The 26065-nt window shown below is 35.9% G+C and overlaps 4 protein-coding genes across 5 annotated transcripts; 3 read left to right on the forward strand and 1 right to left on the reverse strand.

The window, feature by feature from the left end:
- Positions 80-5304, forward strand: LOC18788553 (protein TIFY 8). The gene is made up of 6 exons (XM_007222266.2): positions 80-1068; positions 1980-2170; positions 2277-2728; positions 2838-2925; positions 4588-4816; positions 5082-5304. The coding sequence occupies exons 1-6, from the start codon at positions 795-797 to the stop codon at positions 5168-5170; spliced, it is 1323 nt and encodes a 440-aa protein (XP_007222328.2). The 5' UTR covers positions 80-794; the 3' UTR covers positions 5171-5304.
- LOC18788831 (gibberellin 3-beta-dioxygenase 1) lies at positions 12148-14939 on the forward strand. 2 transcript variants are annotated; one of them, XM_020561782.1, is made up of 3 exons: positions 12148-12940; positions 13307-13804; positions 14454-14939. In XM_020561782.1, the coding sequence occupies exons 1-3, from the start codon at positions 12462-12464 to the stop codon at positions 14470-14472; spliced, it is 996 nt and encodes a 331-aa protein (XP_020417371.1). In that variant the 5' UTR covers positions 12148-12461; the 3' UTR covers positions 14473-14939. The 2 variants fall into 2 exon arrangements, with proteins under 2 accessions (XP_020417371.1, XP_007227245.1); XM_007227183.2 differs by lacking the exon at positions 14454-14939 and having other exon boundaries at positions 12149-12940; positions 13307-14190.
- Positions 19355-21223, forward strand: LOC18793587 (gibberellin 3-beta-dioxygenase 1). The gene is made up of 2 exons (XM_007226195.2): positions 19355-19888; positions 20297-21223. Exons 1-2 carry the CDS (start codon positions 19416-19418, stop codon positions 20853-20855), a joined length of 1032 nt encoding a protein of 343 aa, XP_007226257.1. The 5' UTR covers positions 19355-19415; the 3' UTR covers positions 20856-21223.
- On the reverse strand, positions 22289-26065 carry LOC18792605 (coiled-coil domain-containing protein 93). Its single transcript, XM_007223349.2, has 8 exons — positions 25488-26065; positions 25265-25378; positions 25001-25171; positions 24819-24898; positions 24433-24580; positions 24189-24269; positions 22996-23118; positions 22289-22603 (listed from the first exon to the last, which is right to left on the reverse strand). The coding sequence occupies exons 1-8, from the start codon at positions 25512-25514 to the stop codon at positions 22559-22561; spliced, it is 789 nt and encodes a 262-aa protein (XP_007223411.1). The 5' UTR covers positions 25515-26065; the 3' UTR covers positions 22289-22558.

A 26065-nucleotide genomic window follows, 5' to 3' on the forward strand; every position in this document is an offset into this window, starting at 1 on the left:
GACTTAATTTAGGTTCGAATCAAAATTCAACCATCGACAATTATAAATGATTTGATACTCATTCTTTTAGATGTGGATAACATGCATCTAGCTTCCAAATTTATATACACATGAAAAAAAATGAAAAAAAGAAAGGCTTATTTTTTAATATAGAAAGAAGATATCCGATAACATAATTATGAAGAAAAAAACACACAAAGGGATTTTTTTATTAAGAAAAATAGCAAGGAAAAAGGATTTTTTAAACCCTATGAAAAAGCAGGCACTGGCAGTGAGCCACGTTAGTGCATACGCACAGAGGCACAAAACCCCTCGTCGTACGCTATCTTTCTCCCCATTGCTTCTTCCTTTTGCTCTCCCAATGCAAAAACAACAAAAATAATTGCCAGAAAAAAACACACAAACACACACCTCCCAACCCAAACATATATTCTCACACAACCAAACAACCCAACCCCCACACTCACAGACACAGCATTTTTAAGCAAACAGAGGAGAGAGAGAGGAAAAACTCAGAAAAGCCCAAGCACAAGTCACAAACACTTGCCCAAGAACCTTTTTCTTTTTAACGCTCTCTCTCTCTCTCTCTATCTCTCTCTCTCTCTCTCTCTCTCTCTCTCCCCCTCCCTCGGTCTCTGCTCACAAAGACCCCCGATTCTCTCTTTTTCTTTTTCATTTTCTTTTCTCTTTTCTGAAAATCGTGCTCTCTTTTTATGCTCTTTACACAAACACAATCACACTCTGTCTCCAGCTAGCAAATAAGCTTTGCAGAGTGGTATGGCTATGGGGATGAAATGGCTGTACTGATAATGGCTCAGCAAGGCGTGCCCAACAATGCCACTACTAACAACAGTAGCCAGCAGCAGAAACAGAAGCAAGAAGAGCAGCTATTGAAGCCCATCTTTCATGACTTTCTGGGCATGAAGCCTGGTGATTCCCCTGTTGTTTTGGCCCCCAAAGCCTCTGATTGTAGGCTCTCTGAGGTCTCACCCTCAGCTTCTGCTTCACTTGGGGCTTCTTCGGGTGGTGGCCGTGGGCCCATCTCTACCACCTCTGATCTGGGTTCTGGTCAGTCACTCCCCATTTGTTAAAAAACTGTTTCTTTTTCCCCCCAGTGATTTATTTTTTTGTTCATATATGTAAAAGAAAAAAAACCCAGACCTTATCTCATTTTGTTTTCCTTAAATATGGTTGCTTTTATATGTTTATTTAATCAGCTTAAAAAGTTTTTACCTTTACTAATTTTTATTTTTGGAGGAGGGGAGGGAGGGGGCTCTTTTGTTTCGGATGGCTTTGTTATATTCATGGGGGGTTAGGAACTTTATCGTGTGAGTGAGTGAGTGAGTGAGTAATGAGTGTGGACATGCAAAATAAGAAAGATGGGGGTTGGTTTCTAACATGGATTAGTTAGTGAAGTCAGTAAGGAGTTTGGTTGCTGTTGTGGGTTTTTCTTTTCCCTCTATGCTTTTGATTTGTTAAGTCTTCTTTTTAAGGATAGGTTGAATCAAGGGCAAGCTGTTCACTTACTTTTCCTCTTCCCTTTTGGGCTCTCTTTATCTTTTGTAAGCATGTTGCCGGAGCATTTGGAATTAGGTTTGCGAAAAATGATGCTTAAATGTTTTTATCCATGTATTGTCATTTTGCAATGTGGTGGGTTTTTGTTTTTGTTTTTGGTGTTACCAATTGAGCAATGGAGAAAGTTGAGAGTGCTTGTCAAAAATTTATCATTACAAATAAAGTGAGACTTAATTAAGTGTAAGCACCTCATTCTGATGAACTTTTTTTTTTTCATGACATGTTTCTGTTATATTGTTAGCCTTTTTTGTCCGTGTATGAACATTTACTACCAATTTTGAAGCTTATCTGTTACGATTGTATTACTGAAATTTCGACACCTGAAGTGCTTATTCCTTCTGATTTAAGATTCTGTATATTTACATTTGAGTTTGATTCATTGTCTTGTTCCATTAATTTTGTAGAAAGACAAGCTGGAAATCATCTTGAGGGTGTTCCATTCTATGGCCCGAGGAGTGATATTTCTGGGCCTGAGATAAGTAACAGGTTACTAGGAAGTAAGAGGAGTAATTCGGACTCCACTTTTAAGGGCTCATCCAGAGATGGGGTCCCTCATACCGGTCCTGACTCCCTTGAGAGCTTGCATTTGATGAAGGTATGAGATTGACATCATGCAATATTCTTATTCTATTCTTGCATATGGGAAAAAGCCCCATCTATGGTTTCTTCATCTGATGCTTTTTAGTTATCCTGAAATTCAGATGCTTCGAAATGGAACAGGGGGAGAGCGACCTAGAAGGTCCAATGACGATGAAGCAGTCTTTGCTACACAGCCGCTGAGGCCAACTTCTGCCTCACATATTTTTCAGCCTCCACTTGGTGGTAGAGTTGATACCAATATTTCCAAATGGGACAGATCTACTCCCATGAATCTGGGTGCTGCAGTACAGTACCCTCCACGAGGAGGTCATTTCGTACCCTTTGTGCATCAATTACCTTCAAACAGATTTAGGGATGCCAATGCCAGTCCAGCTAATATCTCTCAATCAGCTGCTGATGAGGGATCTAGAACTGGAATCAAAGGCCCGGGAATTTTGAGTTCCATTAATGCCAGCAGTAGTGCTCCTGAAAGAAACTCTTCTGGGGTGCTGCCTAGTGGCAGCAGGCAGAAATCTGGGACTAATATTTTAGAGCCAGAACCTTCTACTCCAAGGTAAACATAATTATGCAATATAGAGGACATTCTCCTCTGTTGCATTTGTTTGCGTTCATTGAAGTAAAAGGACAATTGATGCCATATCTTTTTTCTGTTGTCATGGCAGTCGACATGGATTTACGTCTGCTGGTCGGCAGATGACCATATTCTATGGCGGTCAAGCTCACGTCTTTGATGATGTCCATCCAAACAAGGTTTGCTTTCTTACTGTTTGATTCTAGTAGAGACAGCTCCCTTGGTTAATGAGTTTATATGCATTGACAGAAAATATAAGTGAAGATTATCTGTAAAGAATATATACCATTGATATCAACATTGTCTAACTCATTTAATTGTTGCATACTGATAAACAAACTTGGTACTGTCTGTAGAATTTCAGAATTAGTGTGATCGGATCTTAACTTATAGGTTTAGAGAATGCGATTTTTGCCTTGTAAGTTGTTTTCTAGCCATTACACTTTCTTGATATTATCTTAAGCTTAACTTTTTAGATGTCCATATTTAGTTGTTAGTAAATAAAAGAGCGGATTTTAGTTTATTTAGGATTCCTAGCTAGGAGAAGCAAGGCACTGTTTGAAGATTTTTGGGAGTTGATTGTTCACCTTTTTTTAGGAACATTCCAATTTTTTTTTTTTATAATTATTTTTAATTCCTGAAAAAAAGAAGATGGGGAAGTTGCTTTCTCTGTCAGTTAGTTGCGAGGGAATGACAAGTTAATAACTAGAAGTCCCTAAAATTGGCGTGAAGAGGATTTTCAAGGCTATAAAAGACAACAATTTATCTGCTCTTTGGCTCTGAGCCGGTGGTGTTGTGAGTATTTCTTTCGCATTGGTGCTTGTTTCTGCTGTTGTTGTTGTTGTTGTCAGTTTTGCTACTTCTATAATTCTTGGGTGTTGGTTGGATTAATGGTCCTTATGTTGAGTGATGTGGAAAGTCAAACAATCGTTGCTTATATTGTTGTTGGCAATACAAGTGTGACATGGTTTTAAATTCCCTGTTATTATGTTAGACACGTAACACTTGCTGGTTAAGTTATGTACACTTAATTTGAAGGAAATTATGAGGTAGGTAGGTAGGTGTAACAAAGAATTAGTATATCATAGTGAATCTCCTATAAAAATTCCTGTTTGGTGTGAGGAACTTCATTTGTACATCATTTTCATTTTGTGCGGGGAGGTTCTTCAGTTTCTGTATACTCATTCTGGTAGTGGGCAGCTGGTATTTTTCACTTGAAATATGCAGCAGTGGTTTTCTTGTACAGATAAATTATGAAGTCCTATTGGCTTCCATTTTACATTGTGAGGTGTTAAGTGTTTCCCCTTTAATTGTCTTTTGTGGGGATCCATATGTGAGATATTAAGAAATATTAAGAAAAGGGAGGGATTGTTCTACGTTGGTCTGACTGAAGACTCATAGGCTTATTGGGGATGTTCAACATTGGTTTGACTGAAGATTCATAGGCTTAAGCCTTCTGAAGTCTAGCGGTGTTCAACTCACGTTATCTAGTCTCTCATCTACTCATGTATGCCACATCAAGCCATGGGTGATGTAGTCTCCCTAGACTTTGTCATCCTATTAGAACTGTCGTCTACTAATCCTTAAAGAGGAAAATAATATGGACTTAAATTTGTTCTTATAGAGGTAAATTGAGAATCATGAATGTTTCTTTGTGGTTGATGTTTGGAGAAAAGGACTTAACACATTGCACCCTCTCTCTTTATTTTCCTCGCGTAGTTTTCCACATTTCTTCACCAATCTTGTCTATCAGCAACAAAGTATGAATTCAAACATGTTTTCCCTCTCCCGGCTGTTAACTACATATACATAACATTTTTGTGACCACTGTACTTTTTCAGGCTGACGTTATAATGGCCTTAGCTGGATCAAATGGAGGATCTTGGTCGACAACATACTCACTAAAACCTACTACGAGGCCGGGCAGTGAAAATCACATGCCTAGTGGAGAGGTTGAAGCTGGTACTGCAAGTAACATAGCATTGTTGCGAGAATACCGTGGTAGGTTATGCATTCCTGGAAATTCTAGTCAAGCAGTGGGTTTTGCTGATCGAGTATTGACACCGGCAGGTGATCTTCTAACTTAATCTTCTGGTGTGTATTGTGATAGTTTTCATTATATCTAGGGATGTTTACACATAGAGATCGGTGAGAACAATTCCCCACATCCCAGGTTTAAGGATAGGTATTCATGACATGACCCACAAACATGATAGTCGAATTTGGTTCAGATAAATTAATCAAAGTAAATGTGTTATTTGATAATCAAAATTTCACTGATTGTGTGTTGTATGATTATTTGTTTTGTTATTTACTGCTGGATACTTGGTTGTAGGTGGCCATCAAGGCAGCAATTTAGCCAAAGATACGAGAAACACAATTCAAGCAGCAGAACCCAGTTCTAAAGAGAAAAATGATCCTTGATGTTACAGAGTTTTCATGTTTTGAATCTAGGATACAGTAAACCTTTCACCCTTGTAGTTTGATTGGTATTTCAATTTGGTCTCAACTTTTCCAATTGAACAACATTAATCCTAAAATTTTGAATTTGTGTTGAAGCCTTCGGTTGAGTGACACCCGCCACCTATGCCACCGATGCCGGTGATAACAGAGCTTCTCCCCTCGACCAAGAACTTGACTTCGTTGTCCCTGTGACATGGTTAAATTAATTGTTGCAAGTGAAGCCCGCGAATTTCCCTCCATTAGAATGCTCAGATTGAAAGTGATTTTGATTGGCAAAGAGCAAGTATTCTAAAAATTCTAAACCCAAACTAAGTCAACTTGGTTTCATGCAATGCAGGAAACAAAATCTACCAAAACATCATTTTCAGATTTTAGCTCGATTGTAATGACTAAAGGCAGAGGTAAGCTTGGGAATGCTTAAGCACATGCACATGCAATGTCTTAAGATTTTGAGGGTTCTGTGTGAAATTTAAATGAGACCCTCACATAATTTAATACGAAAATAGTAAAAATAATAATTTTCCCTAACTTAAATGTCATAAAACAATTTTTTTTTTATATAACTAAAATTCATCATCAACAAAAGCACAAATTTTGAGTGATCTTTATGAATTTAGGAATTAGGATATTTATGTTTTGGTGTTGAAATTCTTGAATTTGAAATAAAAACAAAAATTGTCAAAGGATTGAACGAAAGAGCCAAAGAGAAATTGATGAATGATAATAATTAATTTTTTTTTTTTTCCTTTTGGTGTTGATTGGAGGAGAAAGCGTGAGGGTGTATATATATTGATGGTGAAGAGAAATGCATTTGAAACCAAACCAGCCAAACACACACTTGTGTCAATGTGCTGCGTGCAAGAATATATATAAAATATTTATAATATTAACTATAAAAGATATAAAGTTAAACATTTTTGGTGGCCTTCAAAAATTAAAGGCTCTGTGCGGTAGCGTCACTTGCTCTATCCAAGTCCGCCCTGCTTTTTAAGCATAAAGAATCCATTTTAGTGCTTACGTTAAAAGATCTCAAGAAGCACTTTCAGATGGTATTTTTGAATGAGATCTTCTATGCACCGCCAAAAATATCAAAAGCAAACCTTAACAGGTGCTAAACCTGAACCTCTTCATTTTTGGTGATTACTAATTAGGTTCAAACTTCAATTTTGATTTGGCCCTTTTTTATTTTTCCATGATATTCTGATTGGGTCCTCAATAGTTAGCCTAATGGGCCTTTCTGACCCAATAAGCAAATATCGGCTGCATCTCTTTCTTAGCTAACTGGGTTACACACAACTCAGAACTTAGAAGAGGCCCACACTGCATTGTGATCCTTGCAGCTAGAGTCTTTTTTTTCTTGGGTAACTGTTACGATTTTTCTTTTTTATGTATGAACTATGAACTCACTTTTTTCGTCCAATCACTTTTGGGGTGGAAATTATTATTTTATTTTAGTTTTGCAAAAGTTAGGTAGGAAAAAGGGAAGGGGGAGGGTGGTTTTCCACTAGGCTAGACTCAGTTGGCTTTTAGTATGGACAACTTTTTACAATATCTGGTGATGATAATCAGTGGCGTATTTAGGAATTTTCTTTTTTAGGGACAATAAACCACTATTGCAAAGCCACTAATAATGAAGATCAATCAACTCTTAAATGTAAGATAAAAAAACACACACACACAATCATATAAACATATTCATGCATAAATTAGAAACACAACACATTCCACTTATTTCCTCTACTAACGGCACAAACAGAAAAATGAGAAGAGTAAGTCTAAAGAACAAGAAGAATAACATAAGTAACGGAGTAGAGTAGGTTGCCCACTTACCTCCCGCCTTAATCTTCTTTGAGGCATTTTATCAGACAACTTGCCCTTATTAAATACAAAACTTCATAAAAAAAATTGACACCTTGATAGATAAATAATATAATTGAGTGAGGAGAATTACCCTTAATGGATCCGCCGATAATGATAATATGGACCATAAAGAACTTTTTGTCAATAATGCATTTTCATATTTTGAAGTTTCTTAGTAATTGCATTGCCTCATTGGAGTCCAAAAAGTCATATTGGACTCTTAAAAAGTACAATTTCTCCATTATATTATTATACATCCGGATTTTGTATAATCCATTGTTATGATATTTTTACATGTAATGAACATATACATGAATCATGATGGGTCGAGGGATCTGCCGTCCATATGTACTAACAAAATTCAAATGAATCGGCTGGCAGCAATACAATGAGGTTGGACTTTGTAGTTAAGAGAGAGAAAAGGGTCGTTGAAAAGTGTGGATGCATAGATATTGTCCATAAGTTAATGATACAATCCCTTGAAATCCAACTTGATTATATAAAGTAATCTCTCTGCTAATCATTTGCCTCTTGACTTGAGGTATGAACAATTTGATTGTTTTGTTTTTGTGGTGAAGTTGGAATTAATAGGACCGATTTGGCCATTTGCATAGCTCCAAAGGGCCACCCACGACTGCACGTTTGGTTGACTCATTACATAAAATTTTAGAGTTAACGTAAATGTCAATCGTCTTACTCCTCAAGGGTCAAGAGGCAGCCAGATTTCCCTCGTCGGTCATTAAACACACAACATGTAGCACACAACTTCCATGCTCCTACTAACTAAGCTACTACCCAGTGTTAATTACATCTTAATTTGTTTCAATACCACAACATGAAGATACTGACTCCGTGATTGAGGCTTGTAAAGTCTCTTATCCTAAAGATCAATTTTGTATTAAACCATTGAAAACTATTAATAATATACATAGGATTTATTTGAACAAAAAATGAAAATTGACATGAAGATACAATATCTCTATTGATGCTTCGCTACCAAAAAAAACTAAAGGCTCGTTTGAGAGTGATTCTTGATAGACCATAATTACTTCTAGAGAGAATCACTTTTCATGTGCTTTTCTATATAATCACTTTAAGTGATTTTAAGTGATTATGAGCATAAATACCTCATATGTGCTTCTTCATAAAATCACTTAAAACCACTTGAAGTGATTCTCCATAGAAATGATTTTTGACATATTCAGAATCACTCCTAAACGAACCCTAAGTGCCCGTTTGGTATTGCTTATTTGAGATGATAAGTGATTTTTTAAAAAATTTAAAAAACTAAGACCGTTTGGTAAACTATGAGAAAATCACTTATTGTTAAAAATTACTGTTTAAAAAAACTATTAAAAAAAAAAAAAAACTAATAAAGTACTTTCATTTTCTGAAGAGCCAGTGTGATTTTCGAGCAGCCAATTGAAAAAGGTGGTTCAATTTCAAAAACCTGCAGTTTTTGTTATTTGTTCAGACACCACGTTCCATGAGAGTTGCATCATTTCCAACTTTTTCTCTCCGTCGACAGCAACCTGAACCTTCTCTTTCTTTCTTTTTTCTTTTTTTTTATCCCTTTATTTATTTATTTATTTATTACCAAACGATAAGAGAGATTCTCTCATTACATGTAAATCCGCACCGTTTTGAAATTCTAGCAACACGACACCAATTGCTTTTTTAATCCAACAAAAATAGACAAATATTATTATATATATATATATAGTCTTGATCTCTTGGACTACAGGAGTCCAAGAGATTGTGGTCGTGTATAGTCTTGATCTCTTGGACTACAGGAGTCCAAGAGATTGTGGTCACTCACCGTTGAATGTAAATTCAACGGTTCACTCACTCTTGCACTCCTTTTAAGAAACTTTTTTGAACCATTGGATTAATATCCAACAGTGGGTGACTACAATCTCTTGGATTCCTGTGGTCCAAGAGATCGGGACTGTATATATATATATATATATTATATATACATATATTACCCAAATATCTTCTGAAACTTCCGTCAAATCTTACTTTGCCCCATCAAATTTAAAATGACCTACTTTCATCCATTGATCGAAGTTTGGTGACCTACTTTACTCATTACCAACAACTCCATCTAAAACTCTATTAACTTTCATGACATAATAAGGGTGTTTTTGTAATTTCATACATATGGATTATTACTCATCAATTAAGTGGGTGATGTGACAAGTAGAGTCTAGCTCCACATAAATAAAAATATAATTAAATATTATAATAATTAAAATGGACTTATAATTTTACATTTCCAAAATACCGGCATGGAGAATATGAACAGAAATTTACCCACATGCTTAATTTCATGGGTTTTAGTCATTCGATTTTCAATGCCTAACGTTCTTCCAATCAAAATTCACCACTTGGATTTTTGGTACAGATCAGAAGAGGGTACAAAAGTACTTTAAAATGTTACGACTTACTTGAAGCATGCCCATCCCATGGAATGCATGTCCCTTCTTGAGTTTGAATTTTCTATTCATATTTTTCTGTTCATGTTAACTTAAACTAATATTAAACATTGTATCTTCAATAATTTTTTTTTTATTAAAATTTTTTAGCCGAACGTGGGCATAAATCCTCAACTAATTTTTTGTGAGTTAAAAATTCCTCAATTAGTTAAGCACCACACTATTCTACTATAGTGTTGCAATTTGGATCATATTTATTGATCACATTACGCCATCTTTAGTCATAGGACTAAATATAGTCCAGGGTTATAAATTTAGCCCTATAAAATATTAATTTTTTAAAGAATAGTGTAGGATTAAATTTGTCTGTTCCACAATCATGCAGAGCTATATTTTAGGGTCATTCATATTTTATTATTTTGAGAAAAACTATGGTACAATACTCATACATTCTACAACTATGTATTGTTTAATTATATTAAACTACTATTTAGAGACAATATTTCATATATGACACGTGTACGTTGATAAGCATTTGAAAAGATTTCTGATAAGATTTTGTGTCCACGTGGCACGTCTTATCTTGAAAGAATCTTAATAATTTTTTGGATATGAGTTTCGAGTGACATGTGTCGGTCTAGGAGCAACTATCCAGATTTCTGATTAGATTTTTGTCTATGTGACACCTCTTATCTTCATCTTCAAATGTCAATAAATGGAGTGTTTTCAATTCAATATCTTACAACTTCATCTCGTTCCTTTGTAAATGGAAGGATTGATGATGCCTCTGTGTATTTTTGTGAGATGCGTTCCCAAAGCCCAGTGCTTTTTTGGTTAGTACCCACAACACTATCTTCGAAGACTTTTATGAAAGCCTTGCAAAGATGTTCATCTTCCACTCGTGACCAATTTCGTCCCTTCAAGTCCGGGACATTTTTCAAACAATATGAATAATAAAATAAGTAAAGAAAATAAATTTGTAGGAAATGTTTAGATGAAATGAGTGTGAAAAATATTTGACAAAAAGAAAGAGTGTGGAAAGTTGTGAATGTAATAGAATTTATAAGAAATGAGTGAGAAATTTTTTGAAGAAATTTTGAGGTATTTATCGACATATTTTAGGGTTTAAATTTTTTATAAAAAATAATAATAAAGCCAACAAAGACAATTTATAAAATAAAATATAAAAAAAAGGTCTGCGTTTCAATGGTTCTAACCTCCAATGGTCATAACCAATTTTTTATATATTTAAAAAAAAAGAAAGAAACGAATTTAAAACATTTAAAAAGATTTTAAATTAAAACAAAGGTAACTTTTCAATTAATGGTTCTGACCTCCAATAGTCAGAAATCAATTATATAAAATGAAACATTTAAAAAGGTTATTAAAAAAAAAAAACCTGACAGCTAGATGACGTCAGCACACCATTAATATTGGTTGTTAGATCTGCAGTTGTATGAGATGTTTCGTGCTCTTGCCCACTCATGATATTTTTTCTTCTTGGAAAACACATGCGCTGGGCCCATAAAAAATTTGGTTTAGGTCAAAGTTGGACTACAAGTGGCGTGATTGGAGGGTTAAAGGGCCAAATGTGGCCCTCCAAATTTGGCCAAATTTTTTTTTAGCTCATGACGGGAGATGAGTTTTGCATTATTTTAGGGCTATATTTGGCCTATGGCCCATAACTGGAGGTGGCCTTACGTATTGACCATCTCTCTAAACCCTAAACCCTCTAATATAGGTGAATTCCGCATACAGTTATAGAACCTATCTATATTAAATGGATAATGAGTAATGTGGTAAATAAATGTGGTACATATAACTTTATTTTTTACTATTGATATATAAAACACATGCATATATCAAAGCCACAGTTTTAACTTATTCTAGATAAACTATATTTTTTTTAGTGGGGTAGGGGGACTAGCTGGGATGGTAGTTATCTCTACCTAATGAAACGAATGCGTTTTGGCTCCTAGACATGTATAAAAACATGTAGACCCGGTTCTTGTGGACAAGGCATGATCATTTTGTTCAGAAAAGCAGAAAGGAAAAGGATGTCTTCCTGATCATGGGACAACGAGACTGTTTTTTCCAAGTTTAAGAAGATGCCATTGTTTGTTTCGTCCCATTCAACTATATATATTATCCTACAAATAATACCTCCAAATCCACGCAGAAAGACACACTTGTGTCCAAACAGCCGCCCTATCCCTACTGTTCATCATTTGGACCCAATACACTTTCAATCAACATTTTTATTCTTATACTATTAATGTCGACGCATAGTCTTAAAACGTATACCATTTAGTATTTTAATAAAATATTTAACTGTTAATACGACAAAAATATAAAATATTTAGGTAATTAAATGATATGTATTTATCTTTTGGACATATATCGAATTTGATCCGTAGGTAATATTTGTATGAAACGAGTAAAACACATTACACATACACCATATTCCTAAGATATACATTTCCGATTCGTATTTTAATAAAATATTTAACCGTTAAAAAAATTGAAAACAAAGACATGTATATATATTTTGAATGTCGTATTGACTATAAAGAATTCTACGTATATATATGAACTCTTATATGTACATACATATACGTAGACATGTGTGCATATATATGGAAAATATTTGTCTTCTTTCCTGATACTTTCTTGCCAATCACAGTTTGATATGTGTGCATATATTTTTGTTTTTGTTTTTTGTTTTTAATTTTGGATGGATTATTTTTACATATGGGTGAAACTAAGAAGTAGAAAATATTCATATAATATTAGATTCTATATATAGGGTCGTAACCCCGATAAATATCTCTCTCTCTCTGATCTCCATGTCTATATATACATTCCAATCAACACAGGCAAACAACCAATCTCATTGAGCTCTGATCTTTTCTCACTCTTACGTTGTTGTTGTTTCTCTCCTAAGACAGTTGCTAATGGGTGCTCTCGCAGAAGCCTATAAACACAGCCTCCTCGACAAGCAACCTATCCCCCTTGACTATGGCTCTGTCCGAACATTGCCTGAGTCCCATATATGGCTTGATCAGTCCGACGAGTCTCCATATGTGGCCCACTCCACCGGCCCGATATCGCCGCCAGTTATCGACCTCATGGATCCGGATGCTCCGAGGCTCATAATCCAGGCATGTGAGACATGGGGTGTCTTTCAACTGATAGGCCATGGCATTCCCACTAAACTTATGGAGGATGTGGAGTCTGAGGCTGAAAAATTGTTTGGTCTACCAGTTGACCAAAAATTGAAGGCCTTACGATCTCCAGGTGGGGGTGCAGGATACGGTCTCCCTCATATATCGCCATTTTTTAACAAGCATATGTGGCATGAAGGGTTTACTATCATGGGGTCTCCGATCTATCATACTAGGCAACTTTGGCCCCAGGCCTATCAAGGGTTTTGGTAAGTCCTCCATGCATTTCCATGACGTAGACAAAATGAAAATTTTTTCCGATTAAAGTTTCTATATATATATATATATATGTTATGCTTTTCGTTTGGGATTTGTTAGGGTAAAAGTTTGCTTTTCGGCCTCGTCTGAAATTTGTAGTAATGTATATGTCTTGATGACTATTTGGTGAACTTATTAAATTGAATAACAATACAATAAAGTATCTTACAAGTCTCACCTTACAAGTCTCGTATCTTAGAGAGACGAGATTTATAAGAACTGACTTGTACTTAATTCCAATCCAGTTCAAGTTGAGTCACCAAATGAAGCCTTTAAGCCTTGAAGTTTAAGGTTATGCATGTTTTCATTTTTTGTAGTGAGACAATGGTTGATTATCAGAACCAATTGAAGGCATTAACCGAGCAGCTAATCCGCATTATCTTCAAATCCTTGAACATTAATTCTGAAGAAGTAGATTGGCTTAAGGACTCTCAAGGATCAAGTACTGCTTTGCAGTTAAACTCTTACCCGGCATGCCCCGACCCAACTCGAGCCATGGGCCTAGCGCCCCACACAGACACATCCCTAATAACCATTCTCCAATCCAAAACCAGTGGCCTCCAAGTCTTCAAAGAGGGAGCCGGGTGGATCCTGGTGCAACCCATACCCGGTGCCCTCATAGTTAACGTTGGTGACTTTCTCCACATCCTCTCCAACGGGGTGTTTACAACTGTCCGTCATCGTGTGGTGGTCACCCATATTCAACGGTTCTCCGCAGCCCATTTCTATGCTCCTCCAGGTGATGTTATAGTCTCTCCAGTGATGTCCAAGGATTTTGGTGGAGTGCCAAGGTACCATTCTGTATCAGTGAAAGGGTATGTCGAGAGCAAGGGCAAGCATTTTGAAAAGGCGCTTTCTTTAATTAAAAAATAAATGAAATTTTTACTTATTTATTTTATGGTGAGTCTAGGATAAAATAGTTAGGTCAATTTTTTTTTTTTATAATTAACCCTCCTTGGCCTATCAGAAATAATCTATATAAAAAGACCGACTCGTTATCGTGTTGCCGTAATCAACTAACCTAATTCAATTCAATTTTACAAGTTTGAATTTTACCAAGAAGAATTATTAAACAATATCGTTAGCAAAGATATCGTGCACATGCATTTCTTTCTTTTAAGTTCTAAAAGATTTTTGCATTTTTGATTGGACCGTATGCAATAAAAGTAATAAGAAGAAGAGAGATGTTATTTTGGTTTTATCACCATTTAGTGTATTGATAAACTAATTTTATTAGTATCACGCTTGGCAAAGGTCCAAAAGACAAGTCGGCTACCTTTGGCCATCAAGCTATGAATGATTACAGTCTATACACATGACGGGTCAATCAATAACGTATCAAAAAAAATAAAAAAAATGCTTTGACGGGCCAATCATATGATGACACGTTATTATTACCTCCTTGTTTATCCTACAATTGTGCAGGTCTGATTTGTTGTTTTTATTTTATTTGTTGTTGTGTAGGTTGAATATAATAAGATAAGATATGTGCAAATTTTCTTGTTGGGGCAGAAGTTGCGTACTTAGTTGCAACTATAATCGCATCAAGTCTTGTCCACATAATATGTCCAAGGGAAGGCCTCATTGAATAAGCAGAAATCAATCTCGTTTTAATTACTAATGATCATCAAATGCATCGTCTTAATACACGCGTTTGGTGATACTCGGTTACAAAGTCTTAAGTTCAAATTTCATCTATGACCGGTAGTTGAATAAAAAAACACGTATTTAACGTGTAAAGTAGTCGGTAGTATCCAATTTGCCAATGTCCACTTACATTTGTCTTCTTCAAAAGGTTCATTGCCGTCCACCATGGGGATCCAAAAGAGGGTACAATGATAGACGACTTGAGAAATTCACTGTCCACTTGGCTATGTTTGTATCATGTTTTCTCTGGGTTTCTTTAATGAGATTAGACTTGGACCAAAAAATAACTGTCCAATTGGCTGCTATGACTGTATGAGCACATATACAACCACAGCAAGAACAAAACTGACCTGCTAGATACTGTACGGTTTATGTTTTTGTTTTTCTGTGGCTGTGACGAACGTTTGAATGAATCAAAGGCACAATTAAGGCACGACGCAAATAATTAATTACAATTACATTGCTGACTGTGTTCTAATCAGAGAGGAGTTGGCAGTGGCTAAGAGTAGATCGATAGAAACAAAAATGTCATTGTTTGCTTTATTGTCTTATTTTATTTTATTTTTTGGGGTCAAAAGTTTGCTTCATTGTCCTTATGTGAAAAAGAGATGGGAACAACTTTATGTTGTATCAAAGTCTGACTTGGAGGAACAAGATCTTCCAGAGAATTAAGACATCGCTCACATCATCTCGTATGGAAAAATTAGTTCAAGTTCTCAATCAAGCTAATGAAGCTGATCTTTCTATTCACATGCCACGCCTTCATTTCAATTGAATAAGTAAGCAATCGACGGATGAGCGATGGCATGAAGTTGGCTGAAGAACTTAACTTAGTTTAGGTTTATAAGGAGTTGGGCTACATTCGCTTATTGTCAATTGGTTTTGGGGTGGAACTTCAAATTTCTTCATGGTATCAGAGTAAGGTTGCACATGTTGGGTCCAACGGTCATACGTGTTCCCACGTCACACAACATGTGTTGTCCACATGTTAGGTTTGAAAGTTCGACATACATGCGGAGGCGTGTTAAGAGTATTTGTCTCACATTGAAAAGTTAAAGGACCTAACTTGAATTTATAAGGAGTTGGACTACATCTCCCCATTGCCAATTCGTTTTGGGGTGAAACCTCAGCTTCCTTCAAACTTCACATGTTGCTTAGATGTTCTAAGCGGCACTTCTTTGGAGCACCTCATTTTTTTTTTAATACAAACGATAGGAGATGAATCACACAGAAAGGGATGGAAAAACAGTTGATCATGGTTTTATAACATTAGACATTCTCTTAAAGTAGCACTTCCTAAATAATTAATCATTGATACCAGAACGGAAGTTTTAACCGAGGACTTCGGTGTCGCAAAATATTAATTAAAGTTATCTCTCTACTCATAATTTGCCGCTTGACTTGAGCTTCACATTTGGTATGAATAATTGTTTTTGTTGTTGTTGTAAATTTTGGATTTGGACCGATTTGGCCACTTGCAAAGCTCCAAAGGATGGGCAACAGACACGACCTCCTCTACCTTCATCAACACATCAATGGGCCACCCACCACTACACTTCATGACTGTTTGTTTCATGGAATTTAAGAATTAACGTAAATGTCAATCATCTTCCTCCTCAAGGGCCAAGAGGCAGGCGGGCAGAAAGATTTCTAGTCGGTAATGTTTTTTTTTATTTGAGAAGAAGTAATAATAATTATTGATGAAACAAAATAAAATACAAAGAAGCTGTAGTGCCGAATATGAATACAATATCTTGAGTAACCAAATACAACAGTATGTTGATTTGATCTTGAGAGAACTACACCTTAACCAAAAAACACTTAAATCCCCTATTCAGCGGCCAAAACTGTGAAGGTAAAAAATCTCACATTGGAAAGTTGAGAAATATAATAAGGGTTTATCTTGGACTACTCCCTTCATTGCCAATTGGTTTTGGGGTGGAAGCTCAACTTCATTCATGGTATTAGAGCGAGTTATCCCACGTGTGAAAGCCCACGGCCACACGTGCTCCACGTCACCCAATATGTGTTGTCCATATGTTAAGCTTGAAAATTTGCCACACGTGCGAGAACGTTTGAGAATGCGAAGGTAAAAAGTCCCACATTGAAAAGTTGAGAAATCTAACTTCAAGCCTCAACTGGTTTTGGAGTGGAACCTCAACTTGCTAAAAAATTACATGTACTCAGACTTACAATATGGATTTACCGCGCAACGGCAGAAACAGTAAATCCGTATAGAAAGTCGACAACTAAAATACAAAACACAGCAAATTCTTAAAGAGTTCATAAGAATTATTAATAGATTGAAACAAACAAAGAAACATGATCACCGCTCCACGTCATCTCCGTCAATCCAAGATACTTATAATGCCAAATCAACTAAATCCTTAGAACCCCAACCACCTATTCGTGCGTGCTTGTTAAATGTTTGTTCTTTCAAAATACAATAATCCTAATAGAACGCATGGAAGATACTCTGCAGGTGGAAAAGCAATTAAGGAGGAAGAGCCAAGTATCCTTATTTCCGAACAGCCAATTAAGATAGGTGGTTCAATTTCAAAAGCTGCAATGGTTTGTAATTTGTACAGACACCACGTTTTTTTTTCTGGACGAAGTTCAGACACCACGTTCGTTAGCAAAGAGCAAAGAGTTGCATCATTTCCAACCCTTTTTCTCTACCGACAGCAACCTTCTGCATTTGAATCCACAGACCAGACCTCTTTTTTGGGTACAGAAAGGGAAAAGCCCAGAAAAAGAGTACACAGAAACTAGATGAGACTTGCCTTTTTTTCCAAGTAACTGCGAGTATTTTTTTTAAAAATTACGCTTTTGTTCTTCCTGTTTCTCATGTTTGGATTTTAGATAGTATTAGTTGTTTTCAGTGCTATCTTTTGTACACTCTTATGTTATTTATTTTTTAATAAAGCATCTATTTCAAGAAAAAAAAACCTACTTCCAATCAATATTCTCCGCTTGGATTTTTGTTACAGATCAGAATAGGGTACAAAACTATTTTAAAATGTTACGATTTATTTGAAGCCCGTGCTTGTCGTTTCTAGAGTTTGAATTTTCTATTCATATTTTTCTGTTGATATTTACTGAAACTAAATATTAAACATTAAATCTTCATTTTTTTAAATTTTTAGCCGGATATGGGCGCAAGTCCTCACCTAATTGAGCACAACGTGTTAGTTATTAGCATGACATCCATTATCCATCCATATATAAAGACAGAAGCCTCAAATACTGAAACATCCAAAAACCCTGAAAATGTCCGTACTTAACAAAAATATTAGAAAATCACAATCTAATATACTGAGAGTATAATAGTAAAAAATTAATTTGCTAAACTAATTTGATAAAAACTAGTTTCTTTTTATCGTTTTATGTATCTATATATTTAACTAATTTAAAAAATAAGAAAAACAAAGAAGCCTAGTAACACACGTGTGCCAAGAGGCTAATTGGTTATAATTCTACTATATTGATATAAAACATGCATGTATCAAAGCCACAGTTTTAACTTATTCTAGATATTGTGAAACGAAAATGAGAAAGAAATTAAGTACCCGTTTGGCATTGCTTATTTAAGGTGATAAGTGATTTTAAAAAAAATTTGAGAAGCCCAACTCGTTTGGTAAACGGTGAGAAAATCACTGATTGTTAAAAATTATTGTGAGAGAAAACTACAAGGGAAATCAGCTAATGAGGTGCTTTCATTTTCTGATTATGTAGGAATCAGTTTCGATGAGGCGCTGAGTTTAATGATTATGCGACAATCATTTTCTGATTATGCGTAAAATCAATACCAACAACACTTTTAACAAAAATTTTACCAAACGTCAAACTGCTTTCTCTCACAGCTAATTTCTCTCACAGCAAATCTGACAGTGATTATTTTCACAGCACATCAATGCCAAACTGGCCCTTACTCAGCTCTACTGTTCATTATTCGGTCCTTCTTCAATCAAACTTTTAATTCTTATATTATTAATCTCTACGCGTACTCTTAAAATCAGTTAATATTTTAATACGACATTTAACCGTTAATACCATGAAAACATAAAATAATGTAAGTAAATGATATGTTTATATCTTTGGAATTTCATCCTGACAACTAAGAAACATTACATGTATGCAGGAATTCTCATATGTATAGACAAATCAAATATAGCATTTATTTGAAACGAGAAAAAACACCTCCAAATCCACACTTAAGGATGTGATATGTATGCATGAACTCTCACAATACACACATTCATCGAATGTAATCCATGGATAACATTCATATGAAACGATCAAAACACAGTATACATATATCGAAAATCTACTTAAGATATACATTATTAATTAGCATTTTAATAAGACATTTATAACCGTTAATACACCGAAAACATAAGTACATGACAAGATATAACTTATATGCATGAACTCTCATATGTGCATACATTGAATGTGATTCATGCATAACATTCATATGAAACGACATTCTATATGGGTTGCTCATAATATTCATACACATTTTGGCAGCAAATAGAAAAAGATATATACAAATATATAGATATATGCATTTCTATATAAGATTGTATTCTATATATAGGGTCGTACCTTTCCATCTAGGGTCAAAACCCAATACAATCTTTCTCTTTGATCTCCATGTATATAACTATATATATATATACATTCCAGTCAACACAGGCAAAACAACCAGTCTCTTTGAGTCTTGATCTTTTCTCAGTTTTACGTTGCTGCTGTTTCTTTCTCCTAAGACAATTACTAATGGGTGCTCTCGCAGAATCCTATAAAGACACCCTTCTCGAACCGCAACACATCCCCCTTGACTATGGTTCTGTCCATACATTACCCGACTCCCATGTATGGCTTGATGAGTCCGACGAGTCTCCATCTGGGGTCCACTCCACTGGCCCGCCCGTTATCGACCTCGCGGATCCAGATTCTGCGAGGCTCATAATCCAGGCATGTGAGACATGGGGTGTGTTTCAACTGATAGGCCATGGCATTCCCACCAAGCTTATGGAGGATGTGCAGTCTGAGGCTGAAAAATTGTTTGATCTACCAGTTGACCAAAAGATGAAGGCCTTAAGATCTCCAGGGGGAAGCCAATCAGGATATGGTCTCCCTCCTATATCGCCATTTTTTGAAAAGCTTATGTGGCACGAAGGTTATCATATCATGGGGTCTCCGATCGATCATGCTAAGCTGCTTTGGCCCAATGACTATCAAGGGTTTTGGTAAGTCCTCCATGCATTTCCATGCACGTAGACAAAATGAAAATTATTCCAATTATAGTTTCTTCCATATATGTATATTTCGTTTGGGATTTGCGAGGGTAATAGTTTACTTTTCGCCCTCTGGAATTTGTACTAATGCCTTGACCACAGTTTAGTGAACTTATTAAATTGCATAACAGTTCAATATAGTGTTTTATAGGTCTTATTTAGAGAGGTGAAACTTATAAGAACCAACTTTAACTTATAATTTTTATGTAGTTCAAATTGAACCACCAAATAAAATCTTCGCGGTTATGTATATATGTTTGTATAGAAATGATTGCCTATATATTTTAGTTCAACAATGTAATTATTACACTTAATTAAATTATGACTTCCACAAATTTTTATGATTTTTTTTTTTGGCAGTGACACAATGGTTCATTATCGGAGCCAATTGAAGGCATTAACCGAGCAGCTAATCCGCATTATCTTCAAATCCTTGAACATTAATCCAGATGAAGTGGCTTGGCTTAAGGAATCTCAAGGGTTAAGTATTGGTCTGCAGTTAAACTGTTACCCGCCCTGCCCTGACCCAACCCGAGCCATGGGCATAGCACCCCACACAGACACATCCCTAATAACCGTTCTCCAGCAATCCAAAGTCAGCGGCCTCCAAGTCTTCAAAGAGGGAGCCGGGTGGGTCCTGGTGCAACCCGTACCCGGTGCCATCACAGTTAACCTTGGTGACTTTTTCCACATCCTCTCCAACGGGGTGTTTACAACTGTCCGTCATCGTGTTGTGGCCACCCGGATCCGACGGCTCTCCTTTGCCTATTTCTATGCTCCCCCGGGTGATTTTATAGTCTCCCCAGTTTTGTCCAAGGATTTTGGGGAAGTGCCTAGGTATCAAACTCTGTCAGTGAAGGAGTATGTTGGAATCAAGGGCAAGCATTTCGAGAAGGCGCTTTCTGTTATTCAAAATTAAATGGGATTTTTCCCTATATATTTTATGGTGAATCTAAGTTAATTAAATAATGAGGTCAAACACACAGATGGTTTTTGTAATTTTTATTTTATTTTATGGTTTTTTTTTTTTTTGAAAGGTTTATTTTATGGGTATTAATCCTTGGCCAGAGGTGTTATCGTTTAAGAGTTTTTTTCTTCTTCTTCTTGTTTTTTGTTTTTATAGCCAGGAGAGTCTAAAATTTTAGATAAAGAATAATAATTCACATCAAGGAATTCGAATTTAGATACAAATAAACGGAAGCTCACTATCTGTCGAACCTAACTCACTCCTGTTACTGTTAGCAAAGATGTCGTGCATGCATGCTCTCTTTTTTTTAAAAACTTCTCGAAGACTTTATATTAATGATTGGACCGCATGCAATAAAAGTACACAAAGGGGAAGAGAAACGTTCTTTTGATTTTAATCAGCATTTATGGCCGGTTTGGTTTCCATTTCTACTCAAAATAAATATGGGGGAAATGAAATAAAGTGATATTTCTCGGTTACTTTCTCAATATTACCAAACGTGGAAAATAAATATTTCATTTCCCATCCATTGGGAAATGACATGAGAAATGATTTTCCCTCAAATTCATTCCGTGAACCAAACGGGACTTTAGTGTATTAATAAAGTACAGTCAATCAAGGATGAGGAGCCAATCATATGATGACACATTATTACCTTAATGTTATCCTACAATTACAATTGCATAGGTCTGATTTATTGTTTTTATTATTTTATTTGTTGTTGTGCAGGTTGAATATAAGATGATAGGTGTGCAAATTTTCTTCTTCGGCTCATAATACGTCCAAGGAAAAGCCTCATACAATAAGCAGAAAAGAATCTTACAAATCCGAGCTATCTGTCCACCCATATAAATTGTGTACAAAAGACATGCCATGCGAAACATTTTTATGTTTTCTCAACTACATAATGTGATAATTATATGCCAATATATCAACACATCATCATATTTATGTTTAGTAATACTCGTTGAGAAGTCTTGAGTTCAAATCTCGGTTGAATAAATAAATAAAAATTCCACGTTTTTATCATGCAAAGTAGGATTTCCAATTTGCCAATTCACATGTCCCCTCCTATATTTGTTTTCTTCGAAGGGTTCCATGGCCGTCCACAATGGGGATCCAAAAGAGGGTACAAGGATCGAATGAGACGACTTGAGACGACTTAATTTTTTATCTTTTGGATTTTTTTTGTTAATTAATTTAACGTGTGTGAAGATTCATGAACAAAACTGACCTGGTAGATAAGGCACAATTAAGGCGACGCAATTAATTAATTAATTAATGTATCCTAATCAGAAAGGATTAGGTATTGTATGTAGATCGATAGAAACAAAAAAAAATGTCATTGTATGCGTCGTTGCCTTTGTATGAAAAGAGATACGCCAGAGAATAAGACGTCGCTCACATCATTCACATCCAGTATGAAAAAGATGAGTTGAATTTCTACATCAAGCTGATTAAGCTGATCTTTCCATTCATTATTTTTATCTTGGTACGTAGTACAACATTCAAGAAGCTCGACCTGGAAAATGTTTGATTTTTAATTTACAAGAACTTATGATGACCAATCCTTCATTTCAAATGAATAAGTAAGCATTCAACCGATGCGCATGAAGTTGGTTTAACAACTCGACTTCACATGCTGCGGAGATGTTCTAAGCGGCACCTCTTCTGAGTACCTCATTCTTTGTACATTCCTCCTGCATATTCAAAGTACTACTTCAGTAATTTCGAGGGAATCGGTAAACTGAGAGTTGGTTATAGATAGATTGGCAACAGCCAGGACAATTACTATCAATTCTTGCCAAACTGCTAACCAACACTCTTACATCTCTGTGAAGTAGTAGACAATGATATCAACCACGATAGGAAAATATAAATTTCTAGGTACCGCAGCATTTGGACCACCCAGAAAGGGATGGAAAAACAGTTGATGGTTTTCTAACATTAGACATTTTCTTAAGTAGCAGCACTTCCTAAATAATTATTCATTAATACCAGAATATGATAGACAAGAACAGAAGTTTTAACTGAAGGCTCCAGTGTTGCAGACACTAAATATTAATTGTGATGTCATGATTACAGTGCTTACCTGGAAAGCTTTTAAGAGAGAATAGCAGTGCCTTTGCTCTGCAGTTGCTGCAACATGCTTCGCCTTCAGAGCATCACAAACTTTTTGCTCTTCTTTAAGTCCAAGTTGTACCTTTAGTAGCTTCTGTAAAATAGATTCGGCAGTAAAATTTAGGAATAACTAGAAGCATTTGTGAAAAAGTATGTACACAAGTTGAAAACGAGTTGAGGCTAACGAGGCTAATAAAATACTCAGTCATGTAGAAGTTTAAGTTGAGTTTGATTGAAGTAGCAGACAATACTGGGATATAAAATTGTTGGGCGCGAATGTGTAAGCACATACTAGATTCATTTACTCCTCAATATGCTGGACACAGAACTCGGTTGAATTATATTAGTTTTATCTTATTTGTATCTCTAATAACTCAACACGGGGTTTGGCCTGTTACAGGTGTTATTTTTAGCACATGAATTATATCTTATTTCTCTCTTCACTTAGCGGGTGCATCTGTTTGGTTTCAACCCTTATCCTACACTAGGGATGACATATCAATACCAATAACTATCTCATGTTTATGTCTGGATGCTTACCAAATTTTGAAGTGCCCAGGTTGTACAAAATCTACTAGGATGTCCCTGATACTATTCAGTGAACTACACTGCTAAAGATTCATTATCAACAGTGATGATTGGCAACAGGGCAACTGGGTTCACCAGGTTGCCGCAAGGCAGAAAGTCAGTTCCTCTCCAAGGCTATGCGTATAAATCCACACTAGTTAGAACTCTAACTGCTTCTCCCATGCAAGGAGTTAAAAGGCCATAAATTCAAGTCCTTGTAAGGTCATACGGATCAAAAGGCTATGTGACTAGATGCTAGTAAATGATTTACGAGGAAGGTAAAGGGCCAAAACTTTCCATTTTCTAAAGGAAAATCAAAGCAGCGCAAGTCGTTTGGTTATCTTTGAGGGGAACCATGCTACTAGACTAGAAAACGGAATACAGAAACTATGGATCTCTGTGGACACATAAATAAAGTTGTATAAGGGAGTAAAAGCAATGCTCTTTAGAATCAACTAAAGCATACATTCCAAGATTGAGGAACTGAAGTTTCTTCTTTACTAGGATTGCACAATAGTTTCAAGGCAGAGTTGGGGTTTTCTTTTCCTGATCCCCAACAGAATATATGCAGACAATTTGATGACATTTGGGCATTACCTGTTGACTGCCCTTTATGATTCCCTCCATGGAGTTAATAAGTTTCATGCGACCATCAGTGCTAGTGATTGCATCTTGAAACTATTTACAAGCAAAATAAGTTGGTAATAATAACAGTATAATAATAGCAGAAACAAGTGAAAAACATCCTGCATAAAATCAAATTATCGCAGAGAAATGAAGAAGAAGAAAAATGGTAGCATCCCATAAGAGGATATTGATGACAAAATTTACAGCAGACTACCTGTGAACTTATTGAATTCAATAAAGATGTTTCCTTTAGCATCAATTCTTTGATCTCCAAAAGTGCATTATATGTGGCATAGAATTTACGAGTTTGTTGAAGTTTTCCCTGAATTTGAGCATTCAGTTCTGAAAACCGGCGTTCATACCTGCAGAGCCAAGGTTGAGACAGTCGGTGTTTTTTCTTTTTCTATCATAAACGCAGAAAAAATAATCAAAGACCATACATAAAAAATGCCCCAAACTTCAAATTTCATACTTTAAGTTGCATTTGAAGTCTACCCAACTCATCTAAATCCTTCAAACTGGTTTTCGTTAGCAACCATCTAGAATCTAAGTCCTAAACAAACCCACAATTTATAATCAGAGAAAAAAAGGAAGACATACTGGATGAGTTCTGATTGAGATGGAACATCATCAATCTGTCGCTGCACTGCCAGCACTGCCCTTGATCTAGCTGCAAGTTCCTACACATATTACTGTTTTCATCACCAAATAAAAAATAAAAAAATTATAGCAACACCATGTTGCAGAAAATAATCATAATGTTGTGAGCAACAGCAAATTACCCCTTTAGCTGAATCAATTTTCTCCACTGATTCACTCAACAGACGATCCAATTCATCAGAGACAGTCTGGCCATCATACCCATTTGTTATTTGGTCCTCCAATCTACGAACCTCAGCATCCAATTCAGAATTACTAGAAGACTGGATTTCAAGCTCTTGCCTTTCCAGCTCCTGTAAAAAACAGAATAAAATATCAATCAATACCCATCACCAAAAAACGAAGACGCTTCGAGTATAAACAGAATCACAAGGAAACTAGCGAACCTTCAATGCCTGCCTCAGCGATATCAACTTGTGCACCGCAGCTTTATCTCCTTCCTTATCGATTTTCTCTCTTAAACTCTGCAATTCATTCGTAACATTCGCTTTCCTCTCAATCTGAAATCAAAAATGAAAACCCACATTATTAATAAATCCAACAACTTTTTCTTTGCATAGAAAATCAAAAGACTCCATTTTTGCTACAAATGGTCAATATTTTACTGACCAATTCATTCAGATTGTCTTCTGACATCGTTGATCTTACGAATTGTTAAGTTTCACAGTAAAAACACAACAGTTTATAGAACGACGGCGTTTTGTAATTGGTCGGGCTTCGTTGCGAACAATGTCGGATTGGGGGTGAGTGAGTGAGGGAACTTGACAGTTTAGGACGGCGATGCACCAGGCCGCGTAACGAACTTTTTTTTTTCTTTTTCTGTTTTCTTTTTCCCCCTAAACCACGAGGCATTTTGTGGGCTCAAGAAATTGGGCTTCTGGTGTTCTCGAGTGCATTAGATTTGGGCTTTGAGCTTAAGAGATTGTCAAGTATTGGATGAAGATTGCAGGGTAACATCGGCCTGCCAAATTTCTTTTTACATTGGGTTTTTTTTTTTTTTTTTTCCTTTCTCATTTGAGGTTAATATATATTTTTGAAATTAGGGTTCAGTCAACTATGTTTGGTCAGAAACTATGAAGACGAGATAATTAGTTTTCAACCGGAAACAAATTAACATTGGGCTTAGTAGCGTGGACTTCTAAGGGCTCGTTTGAGAGTGATTTTGAATTGGCTAAAATCATTTTTGG

This window comes from Prunus persica, chromosome G1, assembly GCF_000346465.2.
Source record: "Prunus persica cultivar Lovell chromosome G1, Prunus_persica_NCBIv2, whole genome shotgun sequence".
In the NCBI taxonomy this organism is placed as follows: Eukaryota; Viridiplantae; Streptophyta; class Magnoliopsida; order Rosales; family Rosaceae; genus Prunus; species Prunus persica.

Coding starts and splice junctions, on each gene's coding strand:
- LOC18788553 (XM_007222266.2), top strand. CDS start 795: ATGGCTGTACTGATAATGGCTCAGCAAGGCGTGCCCAACAATGCCACT. Junction 2,171..2,276: donor AGAGCTTGCATTTGATGAAG/GTATGAGATTGA, acceptor CCTGAAATTCAG/ATGCTTCGAAATGGAACAGG. Junction 2,729..2,837: donor CCAGAACCTTCTACTCCAAG/GTAAACATAATT, acceptor TTGTCATGGCAG/TCGACATGGATTTACGTCTG.
- LOC18788831 (XM_007227183.2), top strand. CDS start 12,462: ATGGGTGCTCTCGCAGAAGCCTATAAACACAGCCTCCTCGACAAGCAA. Junction 12,941..13,306: donor CAGGCCTATCAAGGGTTTTG/GTAAGTCCTCCA, acceptor CATTTTTTGTAG/TGAGACAATGGTTGATTATC.
- LOC18793587 (XM_007226195.2), top strand. CDS start 19,416: ATGGGTGCTCTCGCAGAATCCTATAAAGACACCCTTCTCGAACCGCAA. Junction 19,889..20,296: donor AATGACTATCAAGGGTTTTG/GTAAGTCCTCCA, acceptor TTTTTTTGGCAG/TGACACAATGGTTCATTATC.
- LOC18792605 (XM_007223349.2), bottom strand. CDS start 25,514: ATGTCAGAAGACAATCTGAATGAATTG. Junction 24,899..25,000: donor AAATTGATTCAGCTAAAGGG/GTAATTTGCTGT, acceptor TAATATGTGTAG/GAACTTGCAGCTAGATCAAG. Junction 24,270..24,432: donor TGAATTCAATAAGTTCACAG/GTAGTCTGCTGT, acceptor GCTTGTAAATAG/TTTCAAGATGCAATCACTAG.